The sequence below is a fragment of the Formica exsecta genome, unplaced genomic scaffold (genome assembly GCF_003651465.1).
Source record: "Formica exsecta isolate Colony F162 unplaced genomic scaffold, ASM365146v1 scaffold228, whole genome shotgun sequence".
NCBI lineage: Eukaryota > Metazoa > Arthropoda > Insecta > Hymenoptera > Formicidae > Formica > Formica exsecta.
Window position 1 is genome coordinate 643,310 of NW_021849573.1, and position 15,836 is coordinate 659,145.

The window sequence follows — 15,836 nt, forward strand, 5'->3', positions numbered from 1 at the left end:
AAGAGCGTCCTTCTCTCGAATCATCCTCAAGCATCTCACGGCCACTCTTGAACCGTGCATACCACAATACTTTACTACCTGCTAGACAATCTTTTTAAAATGCAACTTGTATTATTTAATATGTTCCTGTTGTAGTTTTTTCACATTTAAAACAAAACAATCAAAATTTCATTTTGAAAATCGTGACAACGTTAAAAATTTTAAAAATTTCAAACACACGCAAACTTTAAACTATTGATTCAATGGCGGCAAAAAAAAATATGGCAAAACTCAAGAGGAATCATAGTAACTAGACCTAGTGTAGGCCAAGAGATAGCGCAATCAGTACGTCCAGAAAAAAATCAGTCCCCGAACTTTTTGAATGCACTGTGTATTTAATTTTTGATTCAACCTTCTACCAAAACTGACTAAAAATTATGCTCTTTTTAGATCTTTTGCAAATTATATAATGCATTAAATGTTTTGTAAAATAACTAAATATATTCTTTTGTGAATTTTCGGGATTATTGAAATAACGCCGACTTATTTACTCATCATAATATTGAAATAGGCTTTCAAAAGTTCGTGAAGGAGTACACTGAATTTGCTCGTATCCATAGTTAAAGAAAGGGGAAGATTTTATAAAAGTTAAGTATAATATGATGATGAAGGGTAGAAGACGAGAGGTGCCAGTTAATTGTGATACACTTTGCGGGGAGGTTGCGCCTGTGAGCGAGGCTAGTGTTGTTCGGCTACACAAAGTTTGGAAGAAGCGGAAGTATGCGAAGAAGGTAGCCACAAAGCTTTTCGCTCTTTTTTGTATTATTTCTGTATTACTCTTTCCTTATTCACGTTCAGAGAAAACTTTTAGTTCATCATGTTCCTGTTTAATATATATACCTTACGCCTCTGAAAATATTTTTGGTTCCTTTGTAAGCGCAAAATATATAGTAACATGTAATAGTAACGCTCTCGTTTACATGACTATAAGAAAATGTATGCAGGAAAGTCGTCCCCTGTAATGCAAATATAAAATTATTTCCCTCGTAGAATCATAAAATGTATAAACGGAAGGACGATAAATTGAGCGGACTATATTTATCACAAAAGTACGCGAGAATGTATTTAACTTGTTCCAGTTTTATTCTAATCCAATCTTGTGCGCGGCCTACATAAGTGAACTGTCGAGAAACCAGAAAGTGAATAGAGATTGATGAAATTAATCGCACAGAGATTTCTCATGGTACAGATACAATGTACACTGACATATTCGTATAATTATACCTGTTGCCAGATGAAACATGAGTTCTTTCATTCTCGAATGAAATGAATGGATAGATTACTCATTCCTCCTGTATTAAACGAAGCATGTAATAGCACACACGAATGATCGTAATGTCTGAATTAAAAGCTACTTAACCCCTTGATTTACAAATATCCTTATCAGAAACATTATATCACATAAACGCGCGTGAATTCTAATAATGTAACAATTCTTCTTTATTTATTATATTAGTAACATTTTTCTTGAAATTCAATCAGATTTAAATTTTTACTTCTCCCAATTTATATCTTTTAAAGTATTATAATTTTTGACAATATATTCGATTAAACTATAAAAATAATATTAGAAATAATTTAACAATCGTATTGTAACTGTCACAGTTAAATTGTGTATGTTAGAAATAACTAACCGGGTAGAGTGAACATATGCTACACGCACAGGCTAGTTGACTCTCGAAAAGGAAAGAGAAAAAAATTATGCGGACCTTAGGTCTTGTGTTGAGAATTTCGGCGCGCAACGTTGCCCATAGCCTGTTTCACGAGCCGTCTTGTCTCATACCCCGTCGAATAAGAGACGGAAAATACGAAGAGGAGACAAGGGGAGAGAGAGAGGAAACGACACCGAATACTCTGTTTCCCTTTCGCCTCGCATGGTTCTTCTCTATCTCTCATTGGACTTCGAAGCCAGGGAATTCTCGGAGTTTTTATATCGCGGTCCCTTATTGTTGTGTAAATGCGGTGCAATGGCGCCGAGAGCCGGAGTATTGCTCACTTTTTAATGCTAATATCGTCGAGTGTGAGAGTAGATTTTAAAAAATTCATACTTTGCTGCGCGTACGATGAGCACCGAAAATATATACGCAGCTATTAAACGATTGCGGAATACGTGATAGTTTTTTTTTGCTTGTAACTTGATTAAATCAAAATTATTTTAACGATAATAAAACATCCATGTTAAAGCTAATGCTTATATTGTTTATTGTTGGCAATTACATGCAATTACATTGCAATCTAAAATTGCATCTTGCGTAAAATATTAAAATAAAAAAATTTTTCTATATTAAATTATACTAGTTCGATAAGTATATAATTTCTAAAATAGAGATTAAATGATAATGATAATTAAAATCTATCTAAGTGTACAGCAATATAAAATGTAGCGCAGAACATCGAGCCAGGTCGTAAGAGCCTCCCTTCTTAATCAACCTTATAACAACTCATGCTTCCACTTCCTCCATTAGCCTATCTACATGGGCGTCTCAAATGAATCTGGTTGAATGAAGACTTTATGAGAATTGAAACGATATCAGCTAATAATGATGGCTATAAATGTCATGATAGAATCAGCAAGCAGAATTATTACCGTAACGCTCGATGAGAGGCGTGAAACGATATAATAAAGTAATAATTTAAAATTACGAAATACATAATATTTTGAAGGAATGTTAATGTATATTATGCTGAAAATAAAATCCGTAAACATGCAATCCAAATTGATATATATATATACTTTGTTCGTAAATTTATAATTTGGTCAGGAAAAAATTAAATACATAATTGTGAATCTTAATTATTATATCGCGCGTAATATAAATATGAGAAATATATAATTTTGCAAAAATGCTGAGATATATTATGTTATGAAAATAATTGGTAAAATTTAAAAATTTATTCTCACATCTTCAATGAATGGAAAAATTCATCGATAAAATCGCAAAGCGATGCGATTTCGCGTTCGATTATCTCGGTATCTCAGAATTTTTCTAGGACGGCCGTGTGTACGCAAGGTAGGTCAGGGTCTGATTGCAGGAAGGAAGCAGTTAGGCCCGGTTAAAGTCGTTAAGCCAAGTTTACGAGGTGTTACCGGGAGCGTAACCTGTAAATCTCAAAGGCAAGTCGCGAGAGGGAGAGAGAAAGAGGACGCGTGCCAGTGGCCGCCCTTGGAAAGGCCGCGGAAGGGGTAATGGATATAACCGGGATGTAAGAACCGAGGTAAGACTACTTGGGCGCTATAAACGCTTTTATGGATCGTAAAACGTCTTCCTTTACAGCCAATAAAGATCCCTGACCTACCAGTTTGGCGAGCGGCAAAGTGAACGCGCGCGCGCGCGAGAGAGCGAAGCGATGGTGATCGCGCATCGATCTGTCGAAATCGCGCTTTACTACGCAATAAAATCACGCAGCGCGCCGCCGGTACTTTATTTCCTCTTCATGGGGCTGCGAGTTGCGCGGGGTTTATTGGATTATTGACCGATAGCTCCGGGGAATGCATTCGCGGGGAAAATGTGAATAGCCCTGCCGACTCAGCGGCGCGCGTTTATACGATCAAACCAGTGTGCGCGCACATGCACAGGCAGCGACGCATCGACGATTCGGTTCACTATCGTCGAGAGAGAAACAGGAAGGTCGTGAGTTACTATATAACCACGTCGATAAAAACAAACCATAAAGCGCATTACGGGCGATCATCGAACTACCGTTCAATATATCCTGCTTGGTGGGTAGAGGCAACTTCCCTAAATTGAGTTACACGTACCGATGGAGGAGTCGGTAAGGTAGACGCAACGCGTTGCCGACTGACTAACCCTGATTTGTGCTGCCACCTACAGTGGCAATGGTTAAATGATAGAGAAACAAATGCCGCGCGCGGAGTATTATATGAAGCAATTCAAATTTCGAATATTATTTCTCGCATGTTCTACATTACTATTATTCGCTGACAATTAACGTATTCGGTGTATAATTTGATAATTTTGTGTCACGAGATAACGATAAATTTCCATGATGAATGACCGGACCGAGTGCCAAAAAATAGATGTGTCCATGTCCATGCCTCAGCCACGCCCACAAGCGGGGGGATGAAGCAGCCATAACTAACTCAAAACCTTTGAAACCGATAGATGGCATTGCCCTATTGTTTACTGTACATTTATATTCGTATATGCTATATTACATATCTATATGCAGAGTATAAAAAGCAAACAATTTTAATATCACCGATAATCTGAGAAATAGACTCAACTCAAATAAAGCTCAACATTATGTCACGGATGATTCGCGCACAATTGTCATCACCATATTTTATATCGCGAACGAGTGTGCGATTGCAATGAATCTGAGAAAGAAGAGATCTGATAATCTGAAGAGATAATCTAGAAGAAATCCCGGGTGACGGCGGAGCAATCTTAGGGTGAGTTTTTTTATTGTGAGAATTTTTTCACAGACGATTCTAACTTGAGAGAGAACATATGAATTAATCTTCTGATGTCGCCGCGATCGTTTTTGCATCGCCCATCCAAGTCTTTCTAAATTGCTTTTTCATGTTCATCGTTAAAAAATATCTTCGCATATATCTCATGTATGGGCTCACGGAAGCAAATCCACGTTTTACTCTTTTTTAGATGCCACATTAAGCTACGATTCAATTTTATCAGATTCTTGTGGTAAAACATTTTTTAATGTATTCTATATTTACATCTGCTTCATGTTTCTTAAAATTAGATTAGAGATAAAAAGGAAATAAATCAGAAAGGAGATACGATGAGAACGCAAAGCGTAAAAAGTAAAATAGAAATCAATCACGATTGAGATCATTTTCAAATCTAGTTTATCTACGCACGAATCACTTATATCTCGTTACTAATTGTCGGGGAAATCGATAAAGATTCTATTTTAAGGATACAATCATCTCCTGATACGGGCGATTAAATAAGCGTGATTAAATAAACATCACTAGGGTGGGGCGCGTTATTTAATCGCGATTCAAGTGGCGTACAATTACGGCGCAATACTCGGAGTTAATCGGGGAATCGCTTCGCTGTGTGCCGTAATATTACGCGCAGTCGGGGCAAAATTTATGTCCGAACTTCTTAGTCGTCCAAAGATACCAAAAAAGGGATATTAAGCGCTCCAATAGGTTTTGAGGAATAAGAAGTTTCGATCAAAGTTTTCTACCTGGCGTATTTCCTTTCTGCTGCAGACGTTTCAAATATTTTGAGAATGTACATGATAAACTAGTCTGCCAATTTTGCTTTGTAGTGTTTCTCTTTTTTGTTTTATAGAGAGAAAACATATATTTGATATTCTATATCTACATATCTTATACACATTGAAAAGATTAAGCAAAATAATATTTTATTATATAAATGTTTTTTAATAAAAAGAGCAGATATAAAAAATTGTAGATGATAAAATATTCTATTGGAAAACAAAGATATACATAAATAACCATTAGACTTGCATATGGAATCAACTTTAAGGTCTGTTTTTTAACTAAAACATATAAGAAAGTCGTAAATGCTCGAGAGACGATAGAGATTCTCGTGAGTGTGAAAAAGGCGGGAACCGTTCTTACAATCTATCTTGCCTCGATCGAGCAAATCGAATGGTAGTTTATTTTTCCGAAAATGAATGGCCTGATTAAAATGGCCTGATAAAAATACAGATTATATTGCGGATTTTTTTGGGGATAAATAGCGCCAATAGGATTATTGTCTTCTTTTCTTTTTGCTTGACTGGACTTTCTATTTTCTTTTTTTGTGTTATTTATCTGCTTTAAGCAATTTATCGCTTTTAAGTTACTTTCTTTTTTTTGATTTTATCGTACGTAACAGTTTTTTATTCTGCGGCTATAACGCGGTGTGAAATATCGTAATTTTTGTCTGATACGAGAATTACATTCATGTATAAGTCAATGGACGTAACATGAGAAAACTAATTTTTTTTATTTATTATTGGCAGAGTAAAAACAATAGGGTAAACGCGATATAGATGCAATATTTCAAGTCTGGTTTATCGCTCCCTTGGGACGCACGTTCAACGCAAGTTAAATACACGCGAGTAGCATAACTTAGAAAATTATGAAGGCACGCTTGCACGCGGTTTATCCTCATTAAGCCCGCCGACTAAACTTAATTTTAAGGCCACTGCTGCTAAAAGCTCGAATCTCATTTTTAACGCCGCTTTCAACATTTATACGAGTATTATTTTTTTAGTGCATGGCACATAATCCTAACTGTTGCACAAAGGGCATATATGCCCGTTTTATTAATTCCCGCGAATGACGTAAACAGGAATATGTATTATAGTATATTAGATTGTTACTGAAATACTAGCGCTCGCTTTATATAAATTACGTCTTCTCTTCAGTCGATTTAAAATCTACTTTGTAAAAATGTTGAAACATCAAAAAGTTTGTCATAAAGAAAAAAATTATTTTAATGGATCGCGGTGTGTTTGAGTAATACTTGATTAATTAACCAAGAATTGGAATAAGAAATTATTACAAAAGTTACTCACCTTTAATACAGCTGTGTACATTGCGGTGCTAGTAGAGGGTGGTGTGGATTAGCGGTGGGGTGGTCAGGGGGGCTCCGATGCAGGGCGTACCCCTAGTTGGCCCCTTCGGGTCCCCCGCCAGCCCCTTGCTGCTGATGCACAACCGCCGCCGCTGCTGCTGCCTTCTGCGCTTGCGCTTGCTTCTCCTGCTCGTTTAGCTCCTTGATCGCCTGAATCTCCTTCTTCAACTTCATTCGCCGATTCTGGAACCAGATCTTGATTTGCCGTTCCGTCAGGCAGAGCGCGTGTGCCATCTCGATCCGCCTCCGCCTGGTCAGATAGTGGTTCGTGTGGAATTCCTTTTCGAGCTCCAGAGTCTGGTAGCGCGTGTAGGTCTGTCGGCCGCGCCTGCGCATTCCGTTCGCCCCTGCAAACAACGAGACGAGAAAGTTGTGGCGGGCTCTCTTTGTTCTTTTCTTTGATACTATATCTATCACGCGAGTACCCCTAAGAATATATATTAAAAAAACAGCGGCCGAAAATAACTTTCAACAATATGTTAATCGAACTCTGTCAATACAGATATGTGTATCGAATCGCGCTTCGGACGTCGACAGAGTATGTAATGCTCAAAGAAATTTTTATCTCGCGGATAACAATATGCGAATCGTATCTCCGCGAGGCAGCCATCGGAAAGTAAAATTGGAAGTTAAAATTGGAAAAAAGTTGATTTTATGAACGCGATAAATTTTCATTTGAAGATAAGTAGGTATATCGGCGAGTATTATTTTATGTGCGATGCCTATTGAGTATGTAGACTTCGTCGGCTCGTCATTCCATCCCTACTGCTTATCGTGTTCTAAAAGGAGTTGTTATCTTTATGAGCTGCCGCTTAAGATACTTATTAAAAGAGTATTCTAATGAATTTCTGATATCCCGCGGCGCTGCGAATATCAGACGCGGCGATATATAAACGAGGCCCGTGCCGATAAAGGAAATGTGTAAACGGCTTAAAATAAAGCGTGGCATGAGTCGTTCTCCCGAACAAACGGGAGAAAGTAAGAGAGTATACGACGGCGGGAATAGGTACTGTTGAGCAGTCACTTGGGTACAGTAGCGGAGTAAGCCCCGACAGTGGGGGCGCAAGCTCACCTTATCGGCCATTACTGCCTCGTAAAAACCCTCCCGTTTCACCTCTGCCACCGGTATCCAACCTAAACCGACCTCTCTCCTCGACCGTAAGCAGAGTCCTCCTTTTACTCTGTTTTCGCTCACATACGGTGCGTGCCCAAGTACATAAATATCTATAATATTGCGATTTCCGCTCTCTATCGGCTTATCCTTCCGTGTTCGACTAGAATAGATCTTCTCGATGACCAAGAATATTGGAAATATTATTTCATATTCTTATATTTTTTTTTTTTTTTATCAAACTGTCAATGACGGAATAATGCGTTTATCAAAAGGTCCGAGTGCACACAAATTAATCACTCTCTCTCTTTAATATGGCAAAAACTTGAAAGTTTATAAGTAAAAAGAGAAATCTCTTATATAATATAATTGTTCAATATGTAAGAATCTAATATGTTTCAACATCCCGATATGAATCTAGTCATCCAATAAACGCTTCAAATTTATAATCGCATCTGTACCGATCTGTTATCAACAAAGTGCATAAAATCACACGGTGCGTGATTCACGCATACGCTGCCGCAATTCCAGACGACCATTGTATCCGTATCATGCCGGTACACCGAAACAAGGTTTATATCGGAGCGTGATGTTTATTATCGCGACGTAATCAAGTGCCCTGCCGTCCGAACCGCTATCCCTCCGGGCGCCTCATCCCATTCTCTTCGCCACCCTGTGACACCCCCGCGATCCTCATACCGGGTTGTCATGTCGCCCTGGCTCGCACCGAGTACAGAGAGGAGGGCGTGTGGAATTACAACGCGGCGTATTTTTAACGGTTATTTGTCACACGGATCGCCCGCGTCGAGTCTGGTTCCCTGCCATCTCGGAATCTTCTATCATACCTTCCTCCATCATCCTAGCTCCCACAGAATCGTTCTCCATGTTTCATTGGCACGCGCTTTTTCGAAATGCAAACGCAATAAGGATAGGAGCAATAAATTTTCTCTTTCTCTCTTTCTCTCTCTACCAAATTGTAAATGAAACTAGGGTCTGTCTCAAATCGCTTTCATATAGATCAGCGAAGTAGAAAATGTGGCATGCTATATCATTTGCCAAATCTATTATATTTGTCTTTTACAATCATGAGATTTCTTTCATAGAACTCATGATGAAAAGTACTTTAATTATGAAAAGTATAAAGCTCCCTTACGATATAAAATAATAAAGTATAAAAGATACAAAGATAAAATATTAAAATGTTTTAATTTCGATATTTTTTGCGAAACTGTTGACGATGAATGATAAAATGTTTTATTTTTATGATATTTTTTATATATCACCATCATTTAGAAATATTTTTACAAGTTTTTCAAAAATGTGTATAAAATAATTTAGAAACTATCCTCTTATAAAAATAATTTGGAAATTCTCAATCTCTCTTTTCATCTTTTTTTTTTTTTAATTATTCTCGCTCTCAGATTTGTGCATGTTTCAAATTCATGAACTACTGAACTACTCTCGCCCCGCATGACTTCTTATCCATGAGATATCGCGTACCAGGCGAAATTAGGGGATGAAATATCAAGATTACCGCGCTCCCCGTAAAGTAAAAAGAGGTGCGCATGGTTGCTTAACCGAAGGGGTGGATAAATTTTATGCTAAGACCCCTTAAAATGCTTTCATTTGGAGGAACAAAGAAGAAGATCGGTAAGGCATGCCAAGAGGAATTGGTTGGCTGAACAGCAAAGCGGGAAAACCGTAGAGCATGTTTAGAAGAGCGAAAAATATTTCGGTCGTTATTCACGCCTTTCTTGAAAAATGCTTGCCCGTATATCCTGGAAAATTTCAACTCCGCCCAAACCTTCGTCCAACGAATTGTTCTTTCAAAAGTCTGAGTTATAACAAAAATAAAGTTCTAAAGAATTACGTGTAATACAAAATATGTAAGATAAACTTATCTTATTTTACAAGCTCGCAAATTTGTATTAAAAAATGCTGAATTCGTAAACATTTATCAGTCTATAAATTACATTATGAATTGTTCCAATTAATGCACTTTTATTACGCACATTGAAAAAGAAAAGCAATCCTGAAAAAGAATTGGAAAGTCGGAAGCTCAGTGGAAGAAAATTTTACGAAGTAATCAAATGCTTTTTTTCGGCTCGTTGAGAACAGCTTCAAATGCGAAGGGGAAAACGTCGGTTGAAAGAGATTTGTCGTTTCGACGTATTCGACGTATTCGACCATAAACTGAGGTAGGGAGCCCAACTTAACTGGTTGCCAACTCTAACAAGAACAGCCAATACGTTGATTGCTGTTGGGGATTTGCCGGTATAACTTTGCAAAACACGATGCCAACCAAAGCTTGGCTTCGGCAACCCTCACTCCTTTCCCGTTTCCCTTTGCTACGTGCGTGTATATATACGAAGTCGAATCATACGCGGGGGCCAATCAAATCAAAGTAAGTGAATTGGGTTCATGAAGGACTTCCCAGACTTCCTCCTGAGATATTTCCTATAGGCTTGCCCCTTCGAGTTTCCGCAACGTTGGACAGTTTTTGTACGTAAGACTGGCGATACATCAACCAGAGCGCGTCCTCGTAAATTTCTTGCTTCTAAATTAAATAATGCTTAGTATTGCTGTAACGTATTATACGTTGTATAATTTATTACACGTTACTGGATTACATCAATAAAATAATCGGTAATAGAAAAATCTAATAAAGCAAATAATATAATTAAATAATTATAATGTTCCATATTTCTGTATTATTACGTGCGCGCAACTGCATTTAAAAAAAAGATTCCAATATTTTAATTGGATTAATCGATGCGTTTTTATTTTTTACGCGAAGTTTTCTTTACGCGCTTACTCTATTATAATACAAGTTTTATTTTTTTACAATTTTATATAAAAAGATCAAATTTTTTAAATTAATATTTTTTCTATGGGAAAAAAATGTTGGTTTCATAAATATGGCAAAAACTAAGATTTCACAAATAATGGTTAACAAAAATTAAGCAAATGAATAATAATTTGGCAATATTTCGTGCCCCTTTTAAGTGCGCATCCTGTAACAATATTCCGTTTCGTTTGAAGAGTGCTATAGTCCGTTCACGTATCACCAGTTTCGGCCTTCCGGTGCCATCCGGAACGCGCTCACGCTCTCGAAGAACCCTGTTTGCACGCGGCACGGGAGTACCGAGGACACTTGGTATGAGGAACGCGTAGCTACGCAGCAAGATCGTAGCTCAACGTGGGATATACCCTCCTCCAGCCTTGCCAAGGTAGGTAATCCTCTCGGGGGCGTGAGTTACTGCCTAGCGTCCCTCGCGCTCTACTCTCTTCTCTCTCCCGTCTTCTTCCATACCACCTACACCCCCTTCCCCCCTACCCTTCCTCTTTCACGCTCTAGCAGGATCTTCGTCTCGTTTCTGCCGGGTCGTCTCCTCCTACCCCCCTCGCTCTTTCTCTCTTCTTACTCTCTTTCCTCTCTCTAAGGGCTGCCGAGAAAGCACCGGGAGAAAGTTGGAGGACGGTTGGCGGACGAAGGGAGAAGGTAAGATGTTGCTACGTGGCACAGCTGGAGCGCATTAGTCAACCGTAATTAATAAGTTATATACAACGGAGACTAACGAAGAGTGCGCGGCGCGTTACACCGACGACGTCGTCTCTCTTTTAGGGGAGAAGCAACGCGACCTCTCGGGGTGTGACGACGGAAACCTCAACGATCATAAATACATGCTAAAAACCCGTCGCGGCATAAATAAACTAAAGGTTGACGCACGCAAATGAGGAACAGCGAAGACGTATATCTCTTCTGTACCAACTACTAGCGAGACTTAGCGGTCAGACGGAACGCTTATGGAATTTAGCTGCGTCTCATAAATACATCTAATAAACCTGACGTTTTCTAAGACTAAGACAACGAGCAGCCCGTATTAAAATGTCGAAGATCGGACACGGCAAGTTGAATTTGTTTAAGAGATAGCGAGATTTATAAATCATCAAATATATTTCATTTACAAAAAAAAAAAACAGCATATCACACATATTTTACGAACATATAGAGAAAATCTTACTTTAAAATATATTTCTCGAGAGAAGATTTATTGATTGCCGTAATCGAATCGTACGTTTCGTGAAATGGAATAATCCTTTCCTGCTTGATTCCGGAATGTAAGGATCGATTTAGTGAATCCATCGTTACATGCAATCGCAAATCCGGTAAAGCGCGGTACGTGTAGAATACGTTTGGAGAAATTTCGCGACGCGGACGAGGATGTCGCCAGCGAGCGGAGATATGCCACAAGGAGACCCTCATGAAGCTTTAGTTTGTTCGAGAATAAGATATCGGCTTTACGTGCAAGCACTTTTGAATAAGCGCGTAAGCCACGCCGCGGGCAAGGTGCCGACTTCGCTCCCACGCGAGTGAAGCATCCCGCCGAGCGAGAATAACGAAAGAGATGATCGAGATTTTCTGAATTCCTTAACGTACGAAATCCGTCCGAAATTCATCTATATCATGTTTGTTTTCGCCGATGAAAAATATTCACGAGGTATAAAATTTATACTTGGTACGTTCTCCCCTCTATGAAATAAAAAATATTCGAATCAGTCATTCATACCGCGTATGTAATGGCGATCAATTGTGCGTTTGCAATCTATGAACGTATCCTTGAATATCGTGGCTGCATTTTTAAATTGTTCGATAGTATTCGCCGATCATAATCGGTACACTGGACAATTGCGCGATTCATCTGTGTCGAACAAAGGTCGATCAAAAGTTATACTTGTCATTCGCATACTCATCATCGATCAAGATGAAACTCGTCCTGTGCGTTTTAATGAAGAACGTGACTCGATACGTAGACAGAGTATCATCAACACAGAATGATTCGTTGTAATTCATCCATCGCCGCATCTGATGACATGGAGGAAAGATGTCGATTGGCTGACAATCCGTCAAAGTATGCAATTAATCGAGAGCAAAAAAGTAGAGAACCGGCAGAGATGCCGAAGATAATTTCGCGTATACTATCACGCAAGAAATTTAATTAACGCATACACGCGAGCCCATAAACGCCGCCCTTCTCTTTCTCTTTTTCATATCTCGCTTCCTGACAAAAACGAGACGAAGAATGGAGGCAAATCGAAAACGAGAGAGAAAGGGAAAGACAACGAACCAGCTGCTACTCGCGGTAATTGTAATAATTATGCAAAGACCGAACGCAACGGTGCATCTCGAGCGAAAGGGAAGAAGGAGGACGTTCCATGGGACGGAGTACAAAAGGAGCAGGCCGACGTAAGATGGTGGTGGAGATGGCATGCAAAGGAGGCTCGGCATAGGTAAGCGAACCGAGAGAGCCGGTTGTAAGGCGACACCTCACGGCTCCGTACATCTTTTTCCGTCCTCCTCCTCCCCCTCATTTTCTCTCCAGTTGAGTAGAAACGGCGAACTTTCCCTTTCTTGCCGTGCTCTTCGTTATCGAGAGGATTTTCACGTTCTTCCTGAATCATCATTGTTGTTTCCTCGTGCGAAAACCTCACGAAAAGAGGAGCAATAAAATAGTACAAGATCTCTGATCTTCTCCATTATTCCGTCTTCATTTTTGAATGACCAATATCCATCAATATTAACAAAATGGAGTTATTTTAGAGACTAGACATTTACACTTTTTTCTATTTTATATATATAATATTCTTTCTACATTTAACATCAAGACAAATACTTGGCGCAAAGTCCTTCTAAGCAAAAATAATCGTCGAAGGAAGCGAGAATCCCTAAAAAAAGACACCTCGAAGAGCGGATGGTAGAGGGTCCGATACAGGTGGGTAGCGTTGCGACACCCTCTAATGAAACGGATCGTCTGTCTTACTTACATCGCCATGCATCTATAAACTCACACGCCTGGTAACACGCACACCAAGCCAACACGTGTGCGTATCTGCCGTTGTAAGAAGAACACGGGGGGGAGGAGGGTGGGAAGGGAGGGAACATGCTTACCAGCGGGCAACCGACCCACCGAACCATCCATATATCTGCGTCCTAAAAGGAATTCAAGAATATATTTTACATATGCTTTATTGCCGCCTTATTTCCAACTCTACGGGCACGAAGAGATCAGAGTGCGTGAGGATGCGTTCTCTCCACAAAGAGCTGCGCGAATCGAAGCGCAAAATTTCGCGAATTTTGCCACGCAACTTTATTACACATATATCTCTCCATTCAAATTATATTATTATAATAATTAATATAATAATAATTAATAATTCTTAAACATGAAATAGCGACACACTTCGCTTCTGTAAACATTTTGCTCGAGAAATATCTGTTGGGAAGAATGTGTCTCGAATGTTAGAGATGTAGCTTTACTGGGGAGGCTCGAGATATTCTCTCGATGTTCTAATTATAGATCCTCGGAAGAACGGCAGGGAACGATATATAAATCTCCCACACGCGTATTCCCTCGTGTGGCTACGTGTCCCACAAAGTAATGACTTAACTTATATACGGCATTAATCGGACTAGAGATGATTTGATAATTTGCAGGGCTACGGATTGCCGGCATCTTTTACGTTCTTTTGCGGCACGGTGGCTCCTCTCAGAACGGAGCAAGATATAGAGGGCAGGTCCTTGGTACTTGTGATTCGACGAAGCCCCGGGGGGGGCCCTCGTCCAGTACGTACAAGCGCGGTATGGGGGAAAAGGGGGTGGGCAGAGCCGGTTTCGAGACGAATAAGACGCCATCGCGCATATAAAACCGGGCAAGAAACTATGATTACGGGCCTGGTTGAACTGCACTTTGAATTTGGATTTTCGGAAACGATATGTTAGATAGCATCGCAATGCGCAATTACTAATAATTGCTACGGGCGAGGTTGAAATTTCGTTGGGAGAGTAAATTATACTTAACGCGTCGAAAAAATTTAAAACGCGGCGCGCGCGATAATGACGGAGGCAAGGTATTGCTCTCGTTTAAAGGACGATAAAAAGACAAGTAATTTTTTGTGCCGTCGCATATTTTTCTGCGAGAATTCAAGACTTCAGGAATATGCAAGACACGATACTACTCGATAATTTTTTACGATTTTAAACAGAGAGAGAGAGAGAGAGAGTGAGAATATTATTGTAGACAATACTTGTTCCTTCTATCACGACTGTGCATACTTAAGTCTTGAAATATTCAGTATAAAATGTAGAGAGTCATGGCGAAGAAAAGAATTTGCTCCATTATTCAACGTATTCCAGTCGTGACTTTTCATTTCTGAGTGCGCGTGGGTGGCGGAAGGGAAGAGAGGAGGTTACAGACGGAAGTGCGGAAGAGGCGCGATTGTTCCGTAGCGCGAAAATAATAATGAACTCGCGTAAATCAAGAAAGTTGGGCCGAACTAGTTCGCGGAATACTCCATATTCGCGATACGCTTGAGCGTACTGCCAAAAATGTTTCCGCGACACGGCAAGCTTTTTGGCGTATTAAAAAGTTCGACATGTTCCGAATCCACCATTTCTCCGGATGTGTCGCGTGAAAAAAGTCAAGCGTTCGACACGGACTGGGTTATTGAACACGTAATGAGCGCGCTTCGTGGTTCCGTCGAAATATTTAGAATTCCGACCGAATCCGCTGATCCGGACGCTATTACTTATCTAGATTCCGCGATTCCGCGATTCTGCGCAAAAGGGCGAAAAAACGGAAAGGGTTGGCGAATGGTTAGCTGTTGCAGGTTGGCCGGTCTCGCGGTTAAGATGAACGAGGCGGCACACTACGAGATCTTATCCAGCAGCGCAGCAGCGGCCACTGAATCATCCGCTTTGAATAGGACCTCGCTTCACTCCCTATATTATATCTATAGATACTAAACTCACCTACGTCCGTGTCCGCGAGACAATATACCCTCTTTTTGGGAGATAGTAGGGGTTTGCGGGAGAGAAGAAGGGAAGAAGCAACAGAGAAAGAGAGAGAGAGAGAGAGAGAGATAGAGAGGAGAGAATAGATCAATCAAACAGACATAAAGACATAAATTAAATCGGGAAATAAATTTGAATAATTCCTTTCAAACATTATATATGTAAAACTTTTTATAGAATAAAAAATGCATCAAGATTAATGTGTCATAAAATATGGGGATTTATTTAAGAAGAAAGTAAATTGCGCATATAT

At 39.6% G+C, this 15,836-nt stretch overlaps 1 protein-coding gene across 1 annotated transcript in view; it reads right to left on the bottom strand.

Moving 5' to 3' along the window:
- Positions 1 to 15,836, bottom strand: part of LOC115235612 (homeotic protein ultrabithorax-like) — a 92,295-nt gene that overhangs the window by 6,866 nt on the left and 69,593 nt on the right. The window contains exon 2 of the mRNA XM_029807514.1: positions 6,562 to 6,967. Coding sequence (XP_029663374.1) covers positions 6,654 to 6,967 — 314 coding nt within the window. The 3' untranslated portion in view covers positions 6,562 to 6,653. The remainder of the gene's footprint in view (positions 1 to 6,561; positions 6,968 to 15,836) is intronic.